The following is a 22801-nucleotide window of genomic DNA, read 5'->3' as shown; positions in this document are numbered from 1 at the left end:
GAAAGTACAAAGTATTATTTTTTTCAAGCACACATTCAACCTTTACCTCACAAAGAACATGAGCTAACAATTACAAATACACGTTTGTATAAGAACTGTTAAGGCGTAGATACTCTTGGTGAGATGCTACACGTGACTATTCAATAGTGGTTCAGTCCTCAAATCAAAATTCGACATTTGTAGCTTGGTACAGTTGTACCGTCATTTGATACAATGAGTTACACATTCTTTAAAAGTAATGCCATTAAAAGTGTTGATATCTTGGCAATTGCCACACATGGACTTTCATTTTCACTCTGGTCACAGAAAGTCTAGAATGCATTCTGAATTTACTAAGAAGCTCATAATGACTCCAGACTATACTCTGAATACTGAAATATACTTTCCAATGATCCTCATTTAGATGCTGTAATTCCAAATTAACCAAATTTGCATTCATTGTATGCTGAATGTTTATCGTAATGATGAATATTTGTATCAAGGTATTTTTGTTTATAAATTCCCTGCAATTTTTTCTTTATCAGTTTCTGTAACAAAGAAAAAGTTAAAATCCAGGCACTCACTTTGATTGCATTTAGCACAACGTAACATTTTTTTAAGTAGTTGCACAAACTGCAGCAGCCAAAATAGATATGTACACATATGTACATAAGTTTCCATTTTAGTACAGTACCAGAGGACGTTAATAAACAGACACAAATGAACATTTTCAAAAAAAGAAACAAAGAAAAAAAAAAGGCAGCAACACTTATATGGCTACAAATGTATTACATTTCTCTATGCTTCTGTATAAAGTGACATTATGGCTTGATTTGACTAAACTCATACAAAATCTGAACTAAATGGCCACATTGGCATACACATGAGAAGGAAGAACATATCATAAAGCCGACTGGATTGGCTTTTGCAATGATTGGCATTTGATTAATTTGTACCTTAATATGAGATTGAATTCAGCGTGACAGTAAGTTGATGATGGATAAGACAAATCAAGGTGACTGATTGCAGCTTAAGTGCAGCTTAATAGCAATTGGCCAGTTGCTGTTGTTACCCAGAGAACTGATCTGTGCAGCTGAATCAAAGTTGCTGTAAACAATAATCACCTGTATCCAAACCTGGCCTTGTTCCTTTATGCCCATAATGTCCTACAGAGGGCGCTCTCATTGCAGCAGTTCAGTTTTCTTTGTGGGTGTTGTGGTCTCTGGCTCCCCACTGTCAGACACATTTATAGGACTGTCCCGAGAGAAAACCTCAGTGGATTCTCTCCACACACAGTCAGCAATGGTCTTGAAGGCATTGGTGCTACACTTGGGTCGTACTTTCTGTGAGGCATTGTTAACAATTTGCCGACTGTTTGAGGTGGCGATTTTGATTTTAAGAGCAGCATCCACACGGTCTACAACTGTGTAGGTGCCAATGCTGCCATCCTCAAATCCCACAATGATGTTAAGAGCTCGCTGTGATAGGCACAGATAGGTTGGTGTTTTGTAGAGGGAACAGGTCCCGATGCTCTTACCGTCTGCCAGTCTCATGACAATCAGACTTGAAACCACACCTGCATCATCATCTTCATCACAATTCCGGAAACAGATATACACTAAGTAGCGTCCATCCCGTGAGAGCTTTTGCCGCCATATTATGCCAGCAGCATGGACCAGACGCAGTTTACCACTGTGCAGGTCTAGGACATTGATGTTCTCATCACCTTTCGACACAATACCCAACTTTCCATTGGGTGATATTTGGAAATCTTCCAGGTTCTTTAAGAAGTTGCTGGGCAGCTGCACCCGCCTACACACAGACTCATCGGCGACACTCCAGATGAAAACAGTTTCGGTGGAGGTGATGAAGACGACATAATCTGGACTGTCAGGGATTAACTTGAAGTTAACAATTGAGATCCCATCATCACAGATAAATTTTTTGGAAACACTTCCTGACCACAAGCTAACAGCCAACAGCTTATTCTTGTTAGCGCCCACAAGGAATGTGTTTGCTGTGGTAATGAGGGCATGCTGGAGTGTTACCAGAATGTTACACACCTTGTGACCAGTGGCGAGCCTCCAAACACGAGAGGCGTTCTGCTCGCAGAGGGACACAACAAACTGATCATTGTGCGTGATGAGAAGCTGCGAGATCCTCTGGCCATTGATACGGAATATATTCTCACCTGTGGTCGTGTGCCAGATGTACTGACTACTTTTATCATCAGATGTCACCATTAGGTCACCTGATGTCGTCAAGACGCAGTTCTCGACGAGTCCTTCATGCTTGAACACCATCTCAATGAAACCCGTGCTGTAGTTCCACTTGTGAATGACCTCTGACCCGTCCGTGGTGTATACAAAATCCTCTCGACCAGAGAGCTGCAGGCTTTGGATAGGTTTTCCGGTTTTATCAATGTTCGACATGGCTGTTATAATGTCAATGTCCCACACAGAAAGCACGCCACTGCTGGCCACAGAGAGCAGCAAGTTATGGTGTGTTGATTTGATCAGCTTTACAATGGCTCCAGATATCTCTATCAAGCTGGCCATGCACTGTCCACTGTCTCTCCTCCACACAAATATGGAGGATGTGTTTTCCATGGAGGCTATTATACTTTGGCTATTCTTGGAGAGAACAGCCGCTACAAACTTTTCAGTTCGCTTGGCCTTGAACTTCTCTGCCATCTTCCAAATCTTGGTGTCCAGCACCTCAATGCTTCTCGCTTTGCAGATGAGGATGGATCGCTGATCCTCTGAGAGCTCTATACCCACCACCTCACTCTCATCTCCTCTGCAGTCATAATCCTCCATTAGCTTGGGATTTATGATATCTTTGGTGTTCCACACAGAGAGACTGCCCTCATTGTCGATCATCACCATTTGATTGATTGTGTCTAGAATCAGGATTGACTTTACAAAACCACCAGAGAATTCAGAAGTCATTGTGGCAAGCTTGTCCCCACTACCAAGGTGGAATATGGTGGTCGTGTTGAGATACTGTCCACAGAAAGCATACAATCCATCTGGGGAACACTGGACACAGGTTACCTCATACCAACAATGGAATTGATACAACGGCCAGCCATAGAGCAAATCAATCACATTGACGTCTTTGCTTGCCTCCAACCAAGCTAAGGCATGGTGGCTGGACAAGGTGAATCCATTGATGAAAGCCACCCCGCCAGTGATGCCACAGTGCTTGGACCCTTTTACCTCGACCTCAGACAACAAACAGGACTTGTGGTTATCGTAAATGAGCAGTGTATTTTTTGTCGTGGCCACTACCAGATACTTCTCATCTGTGGTTAATCTGATGCCAAGAACAACTGACCTAGCTGTGTCTATCTGTCTTAGCAGCTGTCTACTCTCAACATCCCACGTGCTGACAGATCCATCCTCGAGGGCTGCAATGACTATGTTTGGAGCTAATGTAGGCAGAATCTCCACAATTTGCATGTAGCTAGAACAGAGTGGTAATCTCTCAGGACTGTAAGTGACATCCATGGAAGAATGCAGTGGCACAATGGAGCAGTATTTAGGACCGTCCTTGTCACACTCAAGAAGTAGGTGTCTGAGCTTGGGAAGGGATGTGACAACCGGAAGGAGCCTTTGCTGTAGCTCAGCAGAAAGTGATGCAGGATTCTTTGTCACTTTGAGCTTTATACTGCGGAGTGTGGTTGCAAGAAACTTTAGCTCCTTTTCTTGTGTATAGCTGTAAGCTAGGTCAATGTCTGACAGGGCCTTGTCAAACTGCCCTATCTTTATCATAGTGTAGAGCCAGCTAAAGTTCATGATGACACCATACATGAGATCATCTGTTCGGCCGCTCCTTGTCAGGTGGTATGTGAGCTCCGTCATCTTTCGGTGGTTGACAAAGAAGATGTCCGGCTCCAGCAAGTTACACTGGAACACCCAGGGTTGTTCGGGTGTTTGCCTGTCATAAGAGTGCTTGTCAGCAGAAGCTTTGTCATGGCCATGAAGGCTCTGCTGGTGATGAGGGTTTCGATGCTGGGAGATATTCAGTGAAGCAAAATGATTATTGTCGCAGTGGAATATCTTCTTTCTACCACCTGCCCATGCCCCAAGGAAGTATTCAGCCAAAAGGCTATGCATTTGATGCACATCTTCTTCATTACTGAGGTATAGCTTCTGTGCTATCAGATGCAGATGGCGATTTGCCCACACCATTAGTGTTACATTACGGACTTGACGCTCCACTAAATAACCTTCAAGTTCTTCTTTTAGCCGGGCTATGAAATCATAAGAAATGCGTAGCGGGCTTTTAAGATTAGAGCTCACCATGATGTCCCCAAGGACACTGTTGTCCAAAGATAAAATATCCTCTAGCTCCAGCTCTGTCAGGCCTGCTCGTGCCATCGTGATGTAGCCCAGTGCCCTAATGACAAAGCGTGAGCCAAGCTTATTTTCAATAGAGTAGAAAAGCTGCTCAATGCTTTCGTGCACTGTGGAACACAACGATTTGTCATCCACATCCTTGTGCGACCGCCAGTGAACTACCTCTCGGTAGATGAGATTGACAAACATAGGCAGTGTACATTTAGCCATTGCCTCATTTACATATATCTGTTGGCCAGAGGTCACCTTCCTTTTGACACCCAGAAGCTGCTGTTTGAGTGTTTGACTGCAAGCTTTGCGATCTCTTTGCATCAATTCAACATAGCCATCCTCTTCATGTATCAGGCAACGTAGTTTTTGCAGTATCCCATGCTTGTTGGGCAGAGTGGACACTACAATTCGGACTGTACGTGGTAGGTGGACAGGCAGCCACCACAGCTTTCGGGCCTCGTCAACATCTGACAACTGCTCCAAGGCATCCAGAATGATGACAAGAGGTCGGTGGAACGATGACTCCCCGAGCAAATTCACCAGCAGTTCCCTCATCTCCTGGATCTTGGTTGGCAAGAAATGGATCAAGCACCGATAGTTGATGGCAATCTGCTCACAGATGCTTTGTAGCAGGGTGCGGAGGTCAGTAGAGAAGTCAGTGGAGCCGATGAATCTGACAATGACCACTGGGTCTGTTTCTGGTCCCATCTCTTTCTGTAGCCACGAATAGGCCTAAACAAATGAAAATGAAACAGAAGCTCAGAAATACAGCATGTATTCATGTACAGTTTACTGAATGTTCTCCAGTATGTTAAGTCATATAATATTTACAATTAGGATATATACAATTAGGAAAAGCTCAAGATGTTATTTTGTGCAAAACTGATCATTTTAGTTTTAGTAACTTGGTCATTTGAAAATAGATATGATCTACATAAAATGCACCTACTGTATACATTACTAATTAATGTTTAACAGGATGCTGTGTCCTGTTCTTATAAAAGCACATGTGGTTAAAAATCCAGGAACTGCTGTGACCTATAAATATGACTTTAGCAAACAAAACTCCATCCATTATTTAGTAGATCCACTGTACACTAACCTTAACAACTGAGGATGGAAAACCAAGATGAATGACTGTATAGCAAATAATTAAATGTGCTCAACAGCAATAGAGTCAGCACTGGATTTCTTGTGCCAAGGATTTTCTAAATCAGTTTGAATTGTTCCCTCATCCTTAGCACAATACCACTTTATGTGACATGGTTAAAGGGTGCCCCCAGCTGTGATTCAGGGAAACATGAAATATTATTTATCTCTGTCTGGAGAGGCTGACAATTAATGATAAAACGCTTTTCCAAAGCCACCATTTTCAAGAGGACTGTGCATTTGTGTGATTAGCCAAGGGGAGTATGTGTGTTCAGATTGCTGCTTGAATGCATCACTGTGCTCATATTGGCTGCATGATTCTTAGTACAGTACTGCCCTGACATGGGCAGTGTAAAACATGCTAGCTGTGCCAAACATGAGATCATGCTAAGTAATTGATTATAAAATGTGCACACAATGTGTAGCCATGTAAATTACATTTCATATATAAATATTTTAGAGTGTCCGTGTCTCTGTAGTGTGTATGTTACATAGAAGAGAGAGAGAGAGAGAACATAAGCAAGGACGAGGGAGTTAGTCAAGGTCCCCAGGCTCATCATCTGTGAACTAACATTAGAGGCTGAGGTCTATGACGGGTTGCCATGGGTGACGGGAAATGTCAACACTACCCTTCCTCCTTTGTTCCTCACCCCCAAACTTATCAACACAGTCGACTCTGACCGTCAACGCTTGACACACATACACCACTGATCTCCAATATTGGCTGAAGCTGACAGATAGCAATAATTATATGTAATAATTATTATTAATTAAATTATAGCAGCGATTGTTTAAGCTTGTCAATGCAGTGATCTTTTTTTTGGAATACTGTGTGCCTCCAGATACTCATGGGAATGCAAAAAATCATTTTATGGTTGACAAATTCATGTAACAGTAGCCCAAAATACCTTAATGTTAATTTGAATCTCATGCCATGACATCAGATATTAAGTCAGAGGAAGCAAAGAACAGCTTTAGGCAAAATACAGGCATCCTGCAGCATTAATCTAACATGTGCTGGCATCCAGATGGCCTTAAAAAGCAGGTCAGCATGTTCACACTTGCATTCTACACCCTCGCACACACATACATACACATGCATACTATACATGCTTTTCACCTGTTTTGCCACTTCAGCAAGTAACAAGGTCTTTCCAGTGCAGGGTCCTCCATACACCACTAGGGGAGTTATTCGACCACCTTTAGAGGGGTACAGGTACTCCTGGACTATGTCCAAAGCTTCACTCTTGTACACATAAAAAGATGAAAACGTCTTGCACAGTGACAGATGCTGTATGATTTCGTCATAGAGTGTATCTGTCTCTGTGTCAAAGTTCTGTTGGACCGTGGCCTGAATGATATCCACCATGTCTTCATAAAACTGTTTACACAGACCTTCGACGTAGTGGCTCTCTACTTCCTGCGAGTAGCCGAGTTTCATGTCACAGTGAGTGACTGATGAGTAGACTCGAAGATTGGACGCTGCCACCACCATCGGAATGAACTCATCTCTGACCTTCAGAAGACGCTCATAGGCTTCCTGGTTTCTCATGACACGGTCGGCACTCACAACGATGTCCATGTAGCGTGCCATCTCGGGGAGTTTAGCGAAACGGTCAAAGTTGGATATCTTCCGGATGTAACATACACATTTCTTGAGGAAGGCAGGGGTCTGTTTTCCTAATGCGAAATCCAGTTCATCCTCTAATGCTAAAAGACAGGAGAAAACAGAGAGAGCATAATAATTACCCAGTTCTGCACAACAAAATATTTTAGTTTCATTCATGGTTTTCATCTCTGCCACTACTTACTCCCAAAACACTTCAGTGGCACTTTCAGAAAACACACTTAATTTGATGTCATGAGGTGCGCGCTTCCCCCACGTTTGCCAGTCTTTAGCAAATGATTAGATCCGTCTCTCTGAGCCGCCTTTAAGAAAAACAGTGATATGATCTCTTAATCCAGCCTTGCCTGGTTTTATCAAAGACCTCCAAAGGCAGCATTCCAGTGATAGCCTGCCAACCTCGTCGGCTTAGTATCGCATACTTGCAGCTTGTTTTGTAAACGAGAAGAGAGAGGGATGCAAAGGCGGCAAGTAAATGGCTGCAAATCCCCCAGGAAAGAGTTTCTTCATTTAAATCTCATATGCATTTTCCTCACACTCTGATATTAGTAAACAAAATAGAAAACATGCTAAAAAACCCATAGGGTTCAACTGATTAAGGATTTTTCGGTCATACTTTATATTAGGTGTCTTTACCTACTATGTACTTACAACAAAAATAAGTACAATGTACTTATTGTGTTCATGTTGTATTGCAAAACACTTTTGCTGTTACTGAGGTGGTATATGGGTAAGGTTAGGGACAGGTTGGGTGGTATGGGTAGATTTAAAGGTTATATATATAAATATATATATATATATATATATATATATATATATATATATATATATATATATATATATATATATATATATATATAAATCAAAAATGATTAACAATCACGATAAATGTGGGTAAAAGGCCTACTACAGTAATGCAGTATATACCTGTAGATATACACTTTAGGGCTGCACAATGATTAATCGCGATTAATCGTTTGCAAAATAAAAGTCTGTGTTACGTAATATATGTGTGTGTTCTGTGTATAATGATTATGTATAGATAAATACATGCACATACATGTATATATTTAAGAAAACAATTATATTTATATATAAAATATTTATATTTATATATAATATAAAATATATATAAATATGTATATTTATTTATACATGTATATATTTCTTAAATGTATACATGTATGTGCATGTATTTATATATACATAATTACTATACACAGAACACACACATATATTACGTAACACAGACTTTTATTTTGCAAACGATTAATCACGATTAATCATTGTGCAGCCCTAATACACTTAAGGGCAATACTGATTTGGCAAGTACATTTCTATATTTATATACACAAAGTGCTTTTAGAGAAATCTGGTCACCATATAAAAAATACTTTTGATATAAAAACATAAAATGAGTACCATTCAAGTACATACAGCACTTATTCAAAATAAGTACTAAATCTAATTGTATCATTTCTGGCATTTCATAACCTCTGAACTAAGTATTTTATAAGATTATCATTGTGTAGAATGTGGTGTATTTCTTAAAGCTAAAATAGTGGATGCATACTTCACTTATGAATCTCCATAGTAATTTTAGCAGTCAATGTGAATCCACTCTGCACAAGTTCTTTCCCCTGATTTATGAAAAATAGTGTTGTTACAGTTCAGATAGACATTCTGAATTTTCCTCCAATGCTAAACAGTGTTTTTGTGGGTCTCTTCATAAGGGCTTTTTTACCTCAAAAACCATCCTTGTGCTTATTCAACAGTTAGTTAAAAACTTCTTTTTTAAAATATGTTATAATTTATACATGTATTGTAATACATTTAATACATACTAGATCAAATGATCTCAAACTTGATCTTTTGTCATTACATGTCTAGTGTTACAAAATAAATGGACCAAGAGGAGACAGCAGCAATCTGATCTCAGACCAACATTACTGTCTTTTATTTTTGTTCTCAGAGATCATTTTCTTTTTTTCTTTCTTTTTTTTTTTTTTTTTTTTGTGAATACAGTGGGAGAGGTTTGCAAACCTGCAATGTGATACCTATTTCCAGTGATGCTTTTTTAATAAAGACCCACGAGATGCCACATGCCACAGACATCAGAGAGGGCACACAAGCAGTTCAGGGAAACACTCACTGATGCTTTGAAGTCAGACAGAAGACCTCAGTTTTAATGAAAGGAAATTCCTCTCTTAGGGGAGCCTCTGAATGTGGTTGTTTCACATCTACTGCATGTTGAGATGAAGACTTAACTGTATCAGTGATTGAATTATAAGCCCATGCTCCCAGAATGACATAAAAGAGCGAGCAGTAAATCTGTTCTTTCTCCGGTGCCGACCCACTGTCTCTAATGTTGGGTATGGTGATGAGACTTAACTGTATCACTGAATATTGGATTAACCTGGATGAATTAAGTTAGCCTGATTAGATCTCCTCTTGTGCTGGCTAATGCAGGCGAATTTTAATTTAGTCACAATGACTTTCAAGAGCGGGATAAAAATAACATTTATATTCATTATGAGCTTTGAATGCAACCTTTCCCTGAAACCATAAAACTATAAACTATGACTCTGTTGCATGATTCAGCCTTTTTAATTATACATGTAATTCTATAGACAAGCAACCTAAATGTTAAGCATCAAACACCACTGAAGCGTTCAAAGCAAAATTGTGCCTTACAAGACCCTGATTTCCTTGATGTGGCTGGCTGGTGGTTGGAAATTGCTTCACACATTGTGTTGTACACAAATCACACACGCACACATTTTATTGGGACTTTCTATAGATGTAATGATTTTTATACTGTACAAACAGTTTATTCTATTCCCTACCCCTAAACACAACCCACACAGAAAACTTTCTGCATTTTTATATTTTCAAAAGCATAATTTATGATTTATAAGCCGTTTTCCTCATGGGGACCAAAAACATGTCTCCACAAGGTCAAACACTTCAGGTATTACTATCCATTGTGGTGACATTTGGTCCCCATAACGTAGGGTTTACCAGGACCACACACACACACACACACCTACACACACACACACACACTATTTTTTGCTTATTTCATCATGAAAATAGTTTCAAACAAACCACAGCAGAACTGCGTCTCTGAATAATCAGTGTTTCATTAATTTAAAAGTGCTGGCTAATGATAATCGTAAATTCTTAAATTCTCTAAGATTATTATTCACGTCAGCACAAATGATGTTCGACTGACATTAGATATTGCTTTATAACAGCTTTAACTAAAAATATACACAAACATTATTCTGATAAGAGTGTTTTCCAACAACAATAATTTAGCCAAAGTAGAACTTTTATTTTAATTAAATGTTAATTTATTACAACTTCAGTGTGATATGTTACCATGCTTAACACTGAGAATTTGAATAACTGTAATGTGATGATCAGGTGCAGATATCTAAATCAGAGAATATCATCGGTCGGTTGGTGGGTGGATGATTTATTTTTAACAGTGGATTCAGGTACAAGTCAATGCACAGACTTTTTCTTTGTTCAGTTTTCACACTGAAGATGGGTTGGAGCTCTTTATGATTAATGAATCTCTATGAATCTCCATGAATCTCCAGATTAATGAATTAATCTTTAAAATGTACAAAATTTTCTTACGGGGAAGCATGCCTCCGGACCCCCCTAGGCAGACCAATGATTTGACCAACTCTGCCAAAACTAAATTTTTCTACTCTTTAAACCAATAAATAAAAATGTTAAAGGTACAACAACCCCCCAACATTCTAAACTCTATTGGAGTTAGACAACACGTGTCAGGACCCACTCACTGTCGTAATCATACTTTAGATCTAATATTGTCACATGGAATCGATATTGATGCTGTTGAAATTCTGCAGCAGAGCGATGACATCTCAGATCATTATTTAGTCTCATGTATACTACATTTAGCCAAGGCTGCAAAACTGGCACCCTGCCATAAATATGGTAGAACCATCACTTCTACCACTAAAGACTGCTTCTAATCCAACGCCGTGGTACAATGAGCACACTCGGGCTCTTAAGAGAGCTGCCAGAAAAATGGAGCGCAGCTGGAAGAAAACAAAACTAGACGTTTTTCGCATTTTGTGGAGAGAGAGAATGATTGAGTACAGAAAGGACCAAATTACAGAAAGGATCTAATTTTTGGACCAAAAACTTCTTCATGTAATAACCTAGAATACTGTCTAACACTTGATGGCTGCTCTGTTAAGTCTTTGTCATCAGTTAGGAACCTGGGTGTGATCTTTGAAACCAATCCTTCATTTGAAAGCCATGTTTCTAGCATCTGTAAAACTGCATTCTTCCATCTTAAAAATATATCAAAACTATGACATATGCTCTCAATGACAAATGCAGAACAGTTAGTTCATGCGTTCATGACCTCAAGGCTAGATTACTGTAACGCTCTAATGGGTGGTTGTTCCGCTCGCCTGTTAAACAAACTACAGCTGGTCCAAAACGCAGCAGCTAGAGTTCTTACTAGAACCAGGAAGTATGACCATATTAGCCCAGTTCTGTCAACACTGCATTGGCTCCCTATTAAACATTGTATAGATTTTAAAATCTTACTACTTATCTACAAAGCACTAAATGGTTTAGCTCCCCAGTACCTAAGTGAGCTCTTAATGCATTATAGTCCTTCATGTCTATTGTGATCTCAGAATTCAGGCCAGTTGATAATGCCTAGAATATCAAAATCAACCGCAGGCGGTAGATCCTTTAACTATTTAGCACCTAAACTTTGGAATAGTCTTCCTATCACTGTTCGGGAAGCAGACACACTCTGTGTCTGTTTAAATCTAGACTAAAAACACATCTGTTTAAACTTGCATACACATAACACATTATCTACTTCTATAATTCAATTCATGTAAATTGTTAGGCTGCATAGATTAGGTCAGCTGGAACCAGGAACACTTCCCATAACACCTGATGTACTCGCTAAGAATGGCGTCTACGCTAGTCTCTCTCTGTTTATCCTGAGGTTTGCCGCAGCCTGCCAGATCTAGGCCGTATCCAGATGAGATGAAGGACCTGCATCTAGACATGATGATAACGCAGCCCTGAAGTGTCAACTAAACTATTTATGATTGCTAGGACACATTTCTAAATACCTAGGTCACTTTTTCAAAACTATTCACACAGTTCTAATAACCAATATTCAACTTGGCACAGCAGTTAATTTTAAATTCAGAATGCACTAAACACTTCATACATTTCTCAAATCAACTTATTCTTATATCAACTTATAACACTAGCAAAGGTTGTTACCGAACAAACACAATTTGTCACTCATAAAGCAACAACCTAAAAAACTCTAACAATAAGTAGCATTATACAATGTTCTCTTATGTAAAATTTCTTTACAGAATCAAGAATGATATTCTCTACTGTTTAGAATTTACTGCAGTATGTTACATGGTCCATGTTTACAGTACAAAATTATATATATTTCAATATGGCATTACTGTAGAAATGTAGCATCTTATTAATTTTTGTATTATGCTTGTATATAGCTTTTGAACTTAAGTTTAACAGTTTTGAAAGAGTATGTAAACATGCAAATTGGCCTGTAGGTACGTATAGTTTTGGTGGTGATTGTGTCTAAGTGAGAAAAGAACTGATGTAATTTGAAAGATGTAGTCATTGAGTGCATTTTGTGCCAAAGCAATGATAAATGATCCACAGATTAGCTCACAGACTGCTGTTGTGCTCACTCTGTGAAGAATTTTGAAAAAGTGGCCTAAGAATTGAGAAATGTGTCCTAGCAATTGTGAAAGACTGTAAAAGTATGGATTTGACATAAAAGATGATAAAAAAATTGAACAGGCCTTAAAGGATTAGTTCACTTCTGATCTGTCATTTTGTAAAAAAAAAATAATAATAATTGTGCATGCTTTATAAACACAAATATGGAAGGTGGTCTGGCGGAAGCACTTGCGAGGAAATTTTTATTTGAAAGTGAACTAATCCTGTAAGTGATTCTATAAGCATATGTATAAAATCTTTATGTGAATGGCTTTTTAAACTACTGTGCCCAGTCAGAGCAGCATAACACCATCACTATGACAACACTCTCAATTCTAACATAGTGACATTGACATATCTCAGGTAGCTAATTATTTAGTGCCATTAGCAAATGTTGGAAGAGAATGGCCTGTTCCAAATTGTCACTGTTGACAGTGACAGTAAAGATGACTGAAAAACAAGTATGCATTTATTCTCCCCAACTGAAGCACTAAATCAGCAAGAAGGGGGCGATTGTTAAGAGTGGTAACATTAAAAGCCAAGATGAATCAAAACACATTTTAAGCAAAAGTACTCATTGAACATGGAGGTTATTAAGAAAAACTTAACCAGAGAATAATATTGAGTATCAAGTTGAATTATAGTCATGAGTCTGTGGACCTTCAGTGAAAAATATGTGACTTAAATTGAGTATCCCTGGTATATATATTTACATGTACTGTCAATGTTCACACTTATAGAAGTTGCAATGTACTGCAAAACACATTCCAAACCCACTCAGGCATTTAAAGCCGTGCATGTACAATAACACTAGACATTTATTAGCTGTGAGCTCAGTCATAACTGTAACTATAACTAGAGTTTACCCGAGCAGAGAAATTTCTTGGCTTGATCGCTCTTCATGGTCCCCTTCTCCTGTAGTTGTAAAACAGAGGTTCTGAAGATCCTCTTGATTTCCTCTGAGACTGCCCTCCATGCCTTGTCGTTCTTTGATTTTGCTACGCTGCTTGACTCCATCTGTAGGGTAAAAGCACATATGGAGTCATCGAATTATTTAAGGTTCCATTGTTTGGATATTGTCCATTTAAACCAACAAAAAAAGAAAAAAGAAAACCCACATCATATCCCGTTGTATGATGGGAAAGTGGCTTCTCTGTGATGCTGTGCTTCGTACATCACTACAATACTGACAATAGACAATGGATCTTTTTTTGTCTGCAAATTTCACTAACGTGACCATACCTTAATAGTCACTAATATAATATTTGCACTGTTCTATACCAAGTCAAATCAGCTAAACATTGTGTGCCAAGAACATGACTGTAAATTGAATAGTTACTTTTCTATTTCTAATTAATTAATTAATTAATTATAGCCTATTTATATGCTTGTTAAAATTGACAGACAAATCGAGGGAGAGGTAGGAGGAGGGGTAGCGGCATCAGGACGTAACACAGGCCCGAATCAAACCTGAAACTGCTGTGCCACAATTCCTACATTATTTTAGTTTGTATAAATAACTAATTGAATTCTGGATTCTGGTATCAGTCACTTTGAGTTACTTTAGCTACACAAAAACAGTCCGTAATGGTGCTTGATACTGCAAACTTGTCATTTGTTATATTTATAGTTCATATTCATATTCATAAACAAATTAGTTTGTAGCACAAATAAATTTACAGTTTACTGCACATTATTATTCTTGTAGTTATTTACCTATAGCAGCTATATAGGAATTAGATTACTTTCGCATTGAATTATGCAGTTGAATTTGATACGTATTTTTAAGTATTTTAAGTTTTCGATTTGATCATTTTATAAAGCACTTGCAAAAAACTATAGCTAGCTGTTTTATAAATATTTATAGCCAAGTACAGTATAACAAGAAAAAAAAAAAAATTCCATGAAATTTTTCTTAGAAATCAAAATTTTGAAAGTTCCTAATATTTCCATGACCACAGGAACCCGATGTAATGTAGGAGGATGTCAAAAAGTGTTCCAATTTACCAGAGTTCACACAACAATACAAATTGCTCTGTCTGCCTGAACAGAGAAAGTGAAAGCAAGACACACTGTGTTACTTAAGTAATATTTTAGGAAGTGTTGTCATGAACCCAGTCACCTACTTGCACTCAGAGAGATAGAGGACAGAAACAGAGAGAGAGATAGAGAGAGAGATCAGTGGGTGTTTTTGCTGAGTGCAGGTAGAAACTCAGTCCCTGCTGCTTTTCTCATTTTAGTCCAACAGAGACCCTCAGCTTCACAGACGCTTTCTCAATTTGCAGCCACTCTGCGTTACAACCTGATTTATACACACACTATATGATCTCTGTGTGTATGTGTGTGTGTGTGTGTGTGTGTGTGTGAGTGACAGAAAGTGAAACTGTCAGGAGTATGTTTGGTTCATTGTGATCTGGTTTGGTTCTGTGTGTTCCCTTTTCTTGTTTGTTTCCATGGTTTCTGATTAGTTACACACCTGTTTCTGTTCCAGTTAATTAGCTCACTCTGTGTATATATAGCCCAAATTTTCTGTTCATCCCTGTCCGTTCTCATTTCAACGTTAAAGGATTAGTTCACTTTCAAATAAAAATGTTCCTGATAATTTGAGATGGTCCTCACTGCAGAACACAAGATCCAAGGGGCGGGGTTAGATCTAGATAAACTCCTCCCACTTTCCATAGCCCTAAACCTACCCGACTCCGCCCCCTGGCTCTAAACCTACCCATCTCCACCCCCTGGTTCTAGATCCAACTCCTCCCACTTTCGATATACCTTAACCTACCCGACTCCGCCCCTTGGATTTTGAGTGTTCTGCAGTGAGGGGCTACTGGATAATTTACTCACCCCCATGTTATCCAAGATGTTCATGTCTTTCTTTCTTCAGTCGAAAAGAAATTAAGGTTTTTGATGAAAACATTCCAGGATTTTTCTCCATATAGTGAACTTCAATGGAGCCCAAATGGTTAACTGCTAAGTGTATTACTGCCCTCCACAGGTCAAAGTTTGAACTAATTGTTAAATACTTTCACTGGCATATTGTATATGACAGTGTCTACACTGCTGGAATTCAAATAGAGAAGAAGAAGAAGAAGAAGAAGAAGAAGAGGGCTAGTTCAAGATGAGCATTTATGGTTAAAATGTATAAACATTTTTTTTTTTTTTTTTTTTTTTTTTTAGAAAATGAGCGATGGTTTCTCTAGATAAGACCCTTATTCCTCATCTGGAAACGCTGTAAACTGTAATTTTGACCTTTAACCATTTGGGCTCCATTGAAGTCCACTATATGGAGAAAAATCCTGGAATGTTTTCATCAAAAACTTTAATTTCTTTTCGACTGAAGAAAGAAAGACATGGGGGTGAGTAAATTATCAGGAATTTTTTATTTGAAAGTGAACTAATCCTTTAAGTTAGTGGCGTGTCTTGTTCTCCGCCGTTTATCCAGTGCTGCTGCATTTCTGTTAATTTGTTTATATCGTTAAATAAAGGGACTGCTGAATTAGATCCTGCCTCTCAACTCTCCTTGCTGCAACCAATGTGACCAAGTTTGTGTGTGTATAAGAAAGGAAGAGAAAGCCCCAGTAAGGTTTACTAAAAGGCAAACTGAATTTATGAAACTAATAAACTCTATAAGGTGGTGAACGTTGTTCTCTCTCTCTGGCCTGCCATTTCTACAGCTCTCCATATAAAACCGAAACAGCACCGGTCAGCCACTGAGTTTTACAGGATGTTTCTGTGTGTGTGGGACAGGTCAGGTCTGCTGGAAGCCGAATGTAATCCTGGATGTAGCAGCTGCCCTCTCATGTGCCTCAAAAGCAGTGGTGTGTGCTAGACTGAGGCGGTAAAGTCCACTATCTTGTTTAGGGTGTTATTAGTCTAATTTAAATTCATGTTCTAGCTGCATTTGTTGTTTACACAATTGTTAATGGAACACCACACTGAAAAAAAAGGTAACCTAAAAAATGTAATCAAAATTAATAGATTTTATTCAAATAAAAAATGTTATTTAACATTACTGAATCAATCTAAATATATTATGTTACACCAGCAAAACTAAATGTAAGGGTAAGATCAGGTAGAAATAGCTCTTTAATGTAACAATTGCAGGTTATCCTCTTGTAAAAGATTATGTGATCGCCTGATTTAACGCATAATCAGCCAAAGTCCGCATATTTATGCGGGGGTCGCATTTTTTCAAATACGTCGCACTTTCACTGCATAAATTGCCGATTTCAGCAAGCAAAATATGCGGGGCTAGCATGATTTCATAATCACTGTATTTTCATTGCAAAAGTGCAAAAGTCACATATATCTTAGCAGAAAGTTGAAAAATGTTGCGTTTACTTCACACAAGTAAAGCACCATTATTTTCCCCCTATTGCCATGGGAACCTTGTGAAGTGACGTAATTACGCGACGTGAACATCATCTGCAAACCCCGTGGTGAAACCAGGGTGAAATCATGATAAAGCACGCAAATCATTCTCATTTGCCAACAAAAATAAGCGCAAAAGACCGCACGAAGCAGTTTCCCAGTGTGTTACATGACAGTTGAATATTCCTTTTGTAAAGCTACAGAAGTTGTTCGACTCAATGTTTTGTAAGTTTGAGCCATGTGTTAATTAAGGTCTGAAATAAAACAGAATGAGAACTTAAATATTCTGTGATTTAGTATGCTTGCTTATCATAGGAAGTAATAAGAAATGACTCTTTACTTATATATTGGAATAGAAAACAATTACTTATATTGTAAAACTATTTCACAATATTACTGTTTTTACTGTATTTTTGATCTCATAAAAAAAATGCAGCCTTGGTGAGCAAAAGAGACATCTTTCAAAAACTTACAGACTTACAAAGCTTACAGACCCCAAACTTTTAACCAATATATACCCTTTTATATTGTAGCTCTTTAAAAGGGTTGATTTTTCTTCTTTGTTCTTTTCTTAGCACCAACATAGATCAGATATACTTTAATTATAATGAAAGAGTTTCATTGTTGCTAAAAGCTTGTACTAAGAGTAGAGAATTCTTCAAATACATTCTCTTTTCTTTATACCTTCCTGCTCTACTTACAGAGTTCTGGTAGTTCTTCAGCATCTCAGCTTTCGGTTTTAAGTAGTAGGCAGGCGGGACCGAGTTCTCATCCCGACAGTACCACTCCTCCAAGATCCGTGTGTCTAGTCCCGCCTCCACCGCCGCATCCAAGATCATCTCAAACTCGGCTGACTCCACCTCTCCTGGGACCCGAATGCTGCCATACTTCTCTCCAATGAGCCCCTGGGAAAGAGAGAGAGAGAGAGAGTAAAAAAAAAAACTGTATTTAGACCTCAATCACAGCATATAAAAGCAAAGTGTAAAAGCAGAAGTAAAAAAGAGAAAGAGAGAAACACAAAGGATTTCTCAAACTGTCCACAACCCTGGCTTTCTTTCTTTCTTTCTTTCTTTCTTTCTTTCTTTCTTTCTTTCTTTCTTTCTTTCTTTCTTTCTTTCTTTCTTTCTTTCTTTCTTTCTTTACACTCAGGACTAAGGCCACTTTTAACTGTGGGTAAATCAACAGTTCAACACTTATCATTTTGATGAATTGCACTGCTTAAGGTTATGAATAACTTAAAGCTTTTGCGGTTGCATGCCAGTCACAATCTGCATTCTTATTTGCATATTATGAGATCAATAACATTGACTAGACGTTGTAAACTTGCCTCATAAATGCAAATAAGAATGTTAAACCAGGGTTTACAGGTAAACAGTAAGAAATCTTGAAACCTGAATTCCCAGTATTAAGTAGCAGTGTGAAACCATGGTTTAACAGTTTCAAATGTGAAAAGCTATAAGTCAAAATGATCAACTAACTCTCACAGGGTTTATACACAGAATAGATGGAGTTCGAAAGCAAAAGAAAAGAAAACAGACCACATGCCATTGAAAAATACATGTTTATAATGAGAGTAAAGGCTGTTAGTTTGAGAGCGTACCACTGCCAACCTTTCTTTCTTTAGTGAGCTATTTAGCTACTCCTGTGCAATTGTTGCCCGTGCCATGCACTGAGATTAGCAAGCGAATTACATTTGGCAGTGTCATTGTGTCCACAAGCCCATAAGCGCCAGTGGCAGAGCATTCAAATTGTGCTGGATAAGCCCATAGACTAATGATCTGGCCCTTCTTCAAAAGCATATACTTTTGAGACTTGGAGGAGATGAGAAAATGGGTTGTGGGATATCATGGACTCTGATTAACCCTCTGGAGTCTGAGGCTGATTTGGGGCCTGGAGAACTTTTGACATGCCCTGACATTTGTGCTTTTTTCAGTTGTTTATAAACATATTAATGGAAAACGTTTCATTACACTGTATTCAGCACAAACTAGGCTACAATAATATGTGAGGAACATGTATGTACATGTTTGTGTTTTTGAAGGAATAACATTTATGCGTGGTTGTTGAAAAAACAAAAAACTTAAGTCACTGAAATAAGGCCAAAAAAAGTATAATAAATCTGTGTTCATAAGACTTCTGGGTATTGGAGGTTGTAGACTAGAGTTTTTGCTTCAAAATTATGTAAAAATTATGCTGCCTACTCCTTCATATAAAACAATATATTGATTTAGTTTTTGTAAGACACTTTTTGCCAAGAAACACAGTATGCGAGGAGGCGTGAATCACCACTGAAAATGGGCCATTCTCACCTGAGAAGACAAAAGAATTGGATAGTAATGAGCTGAAATGACTTGCATATTAATGAGGCATTTCAGTCAGGTAGGCTGTGAAAAAAAACCTTCTGTGATGTCTCAAGCTCATTATGATATATGAAACATACAGAAAAATATTATTACAATATAAAGTAATGGTTTTATATTATACTTTAAAATATCATGTATTTCTGTGATGCAAAGAGTCTGAATATAGGCTTTTAGTTTAAAAGCATGCACATTTGGAGAAATATTGGATTCTCATATGCTTATGTCAATTTTCTATACAGAGGAGTTATATTAACTTAATATTCATTGTCATTACTATGAGCGCTGGTGTTTTCAATTCATCCTTGAAGTCGGAGGGCGCTCTGTGCATTTTAGTCCACAAATTCATCTAAAAGAAGAAGAGGCTATTCCATGAATGGAGTTTCCAATACATACAGCAGCCGGAGGGCGCTAAAGAAACAAAAACTCATCTAAACTTCATCTGTAGAAGACAAGTAAACAGGAAGTAACTGCATGTCTTCTAGAGATCGCTAACCATGACTTTTACATCCAGATAAACACTTTTCAAGACAATAAATACACGATTGAGATAATGAATGCATGTATTGACTGAATTAGCGTCTGAATAGCGCTGGCTCCGTGGGCGTGGCCGCATTAGCAGATAATGAGCTGAATCACGGATTTCTGACATGGCTCTCTTTTCATACAGATTACATAAACAAATAAGGTTTGTTTTCGATTTGACTTACATGATTTAAAACCTGACATCTTAACGTTTTTTTAGACATAAGTGTAATTTTTTTGTCATTAGTATTCACTAAGTTACAGTTCATTTTCTGAGAACTATCAGATTGGAGTTCGTTCAGAGGGAGAGGAGAAATCACGCATCATGTTAGTTTTCTTTATTTTACAAAAAGCACAACATTCAGTTTTTACTCTGAGTGTACACAAATGAAAGAAGATATTCCACAGATTAAAATGGTGTATAACTCTTAATTGTATGTGCAACATTGACGGAGTATTTTGAGTCTCTTTCATACTGATAAGAAAAAAACCACGGTGGTATCGCCGGCGATACCGTCAGACCTCAGAGTGTTAAAGAGGAGTAGCAGAATCATAGAAATTCTTTGCCTTTGCTCACATCTCTTCTGAAATTGTAGGTTTCCTACAGGAAAAAAATGTGACAGTGATGCTGTGAGATGATTTATGTGACAGCTAATTCAGTATTTCTAATGGCTACTGGGGTGAACTTTTAATGCATTGCTTACTCGACCTTTACATCACTGAGCATCTTGCTCTCTAAGTCTGTTTCATTCATCCTCAGCTCGTACATTCTCTCTTTTTTTGTCCCTCACATTCTTTCCAACTCATTCCTACGCAAAGAAAGATACATTATTCCTGTGAACTTTATAGCTCCAGTGTTTAGAGTGCAGTAGTGAGGAGTATCAGGACTCTGCCAACTAGATTAAGAATGAGGGTTATGAGCCAAACCCCAACTCTCTCTCAGCTTTTCCCTATTCATACCTCTCTTGTAAGCAAAGGGGATATGATCAAAAAAGTAACTTTTCATAAATAATTGAACACTGCTGAAACCTTTTAAATTAAATACATTTGACCAAGTGAGCTTATGAAACAGTCATAGCTCAGTATTTTTCAGCTAAAACCACATTGTATCTGATGAAGTGTTGGATGTTACCATGTTATTAATATATTTTATTTAAAAAGCTATGGGATTGAAAGTTGAAATAAAAAAATTACATGAACTACAGCAAACCCCTTTGATGCAAGATGTTTTTTTTTTCAATATTAATGAGAAATTTTATTTGAATATATCATTATATTAAATTATGAATCATGAAATTTACCAGAATCAGCTCCTTTGATTTAATTTCTTTGAACTTGTAATTAATGACTGCTCCAAATTTATAAAAGTTACATATTTACATATTTATATTCAAACTAAATATAATAATTTTACTAGCATAAACTTATAAAACTTGCATAAAATTGTAAAAAGTAATAGCACACCTTTCCTCAAAAAGAAGCATAATTTAAGGTCCTTTATGTGTGTAGCACATATACAGCCTTAGCAAGCACCACTGATGACATTTGTAAATATTAAAAACAACAAACTTTGTGAAGGCATTATTAATTTCATCTGATTGCCGTGAGTGGAAATATCATGTAATCGCACAATCCCAGAGAATCAAAAAGATTCATGGTATCATCCCATTCAGACGTGTAGGCTGTTACGCTGTTCAGCCTCCAGCAATTCTAAACATATCATTTGGTTCCAATTTCAGGCTACTCAATTTCATGAAATATCATCACATTGGAAAAACGAGCTATGCATTATGACCCTGTCTGAATGCATAGCTGAATCTTTTTGACCTGTAATACATTTATTTTGGGACATTCATTTTTGTGAGGATTCTCTTCTACCAATCTCATCAATCTGGGGTTGTGAAAACAGCAGTATATAAAATATCAAAAAGAACATGGGTTGAAGGGTTGAGGGTGATGCTTTCTTATGACTTTCTTCTTCTTATTAATATCATGATGCTCCAATACAAAACCCGCAGGACATTCCAGCTTTGTCAGTCTTTGTCAGTGCCTCAGACAATGGATAACAGACAGAGAGACTGTGAAAAACTGGTCAAACGAGTGTTAGGGTGTCACTGTGGAGATACGTCCCCTTGGCAATTGAAACGCACACACTCACACAAATACGTATTATACACACTGAGGATATACACTGTTATCTGCACCTTAAGAACAACAAGGTGTGCGTGTGTGTGTGTGAAAGTGAGAAAGAGAGAGAGAGAGAGAGAGAGAGAGAGAATAAGTAAAATTACCCTTTAGTGTAATCTGTGTTGCCATGCCTCTGAGATCGTTTGCTTGGTCTACTTATAGATAAGCCAGCGTTTTTCCTCAAGCCATGGTCAAAAGAGAGGATATTATATGCTTTAGCACCTTAACATTCAGTGCCAGTGGAAGTGTGTGCTCTGGACAGTATGCTGTGAGATACAATCCATTGATACCGCGCCACACTTTGATGGCACATGAACAGGTACTAGAATAAACAGACACTTTGAAGTTGTATTAGGAGTATAGCACTTTCTTTTTATCATCCACTCCTCATGTTGTTCTGCGGCTCTGTTAGTGTCCTTCATCTCTCTTTATGCTTGTTTCATCCCTTCTGGCTCTTTCTGCCCATCCCTCTC

At 38.0% G+C, this 22801-nt stretch overlaps 1 protein-coding gene across 1 annotated transcript in view; it reads right to left on the bottom strand.

The window, feature by feature from the left end:
• Positions 1-1160: 1160 nt before the first annotated feature.
• LOC137030884 (NACHT and WD repeat domain-containing protein 2) overlaps positions 1161-22801 on the bottom strand; it is a 63723-nt gene continuing 42082 nt past the window's right edge. Inside the window, exons 5-8 of the mRNA XM_067401390.1 lie at positions 17958-18161; positions 13752-13902; positions 6604-7193; positions 1161-5066 (exon numbers count right to left, since the gene is read on the bottom strand). Of these exons, the coding sequence (XP_067257491.1) occupies positions 1161-5066; positions 6604-7193; positions 13752-13902; positions 17958-18161 (4851 nt within the window). The remainder of the gene's footprint in view (positions 5067-6603; positions 7194-13751; positions 13903-17957; positions 18162-22801) is intronic.

This window comes from Chanodichthys erythropterus, chromosome 11 (genome assembly GCF_024489055.1).
Source record: "Chanodichthys erythropterus isolate Z2021 chromosome 11, ASM2448905v1, whole genome shotgun sequence".
In the NCBI taxonomy this organism is placed as follows: Eukaryota; Metazoa; Chordata; class Actinopteri; order Cypriniformes; family Xenocyprididae; genus Chanodichthys; species Chanodichthys erythropterus.
This window is presented reverse-complemented; position numbering and strand designations above follow the sequence as displayed.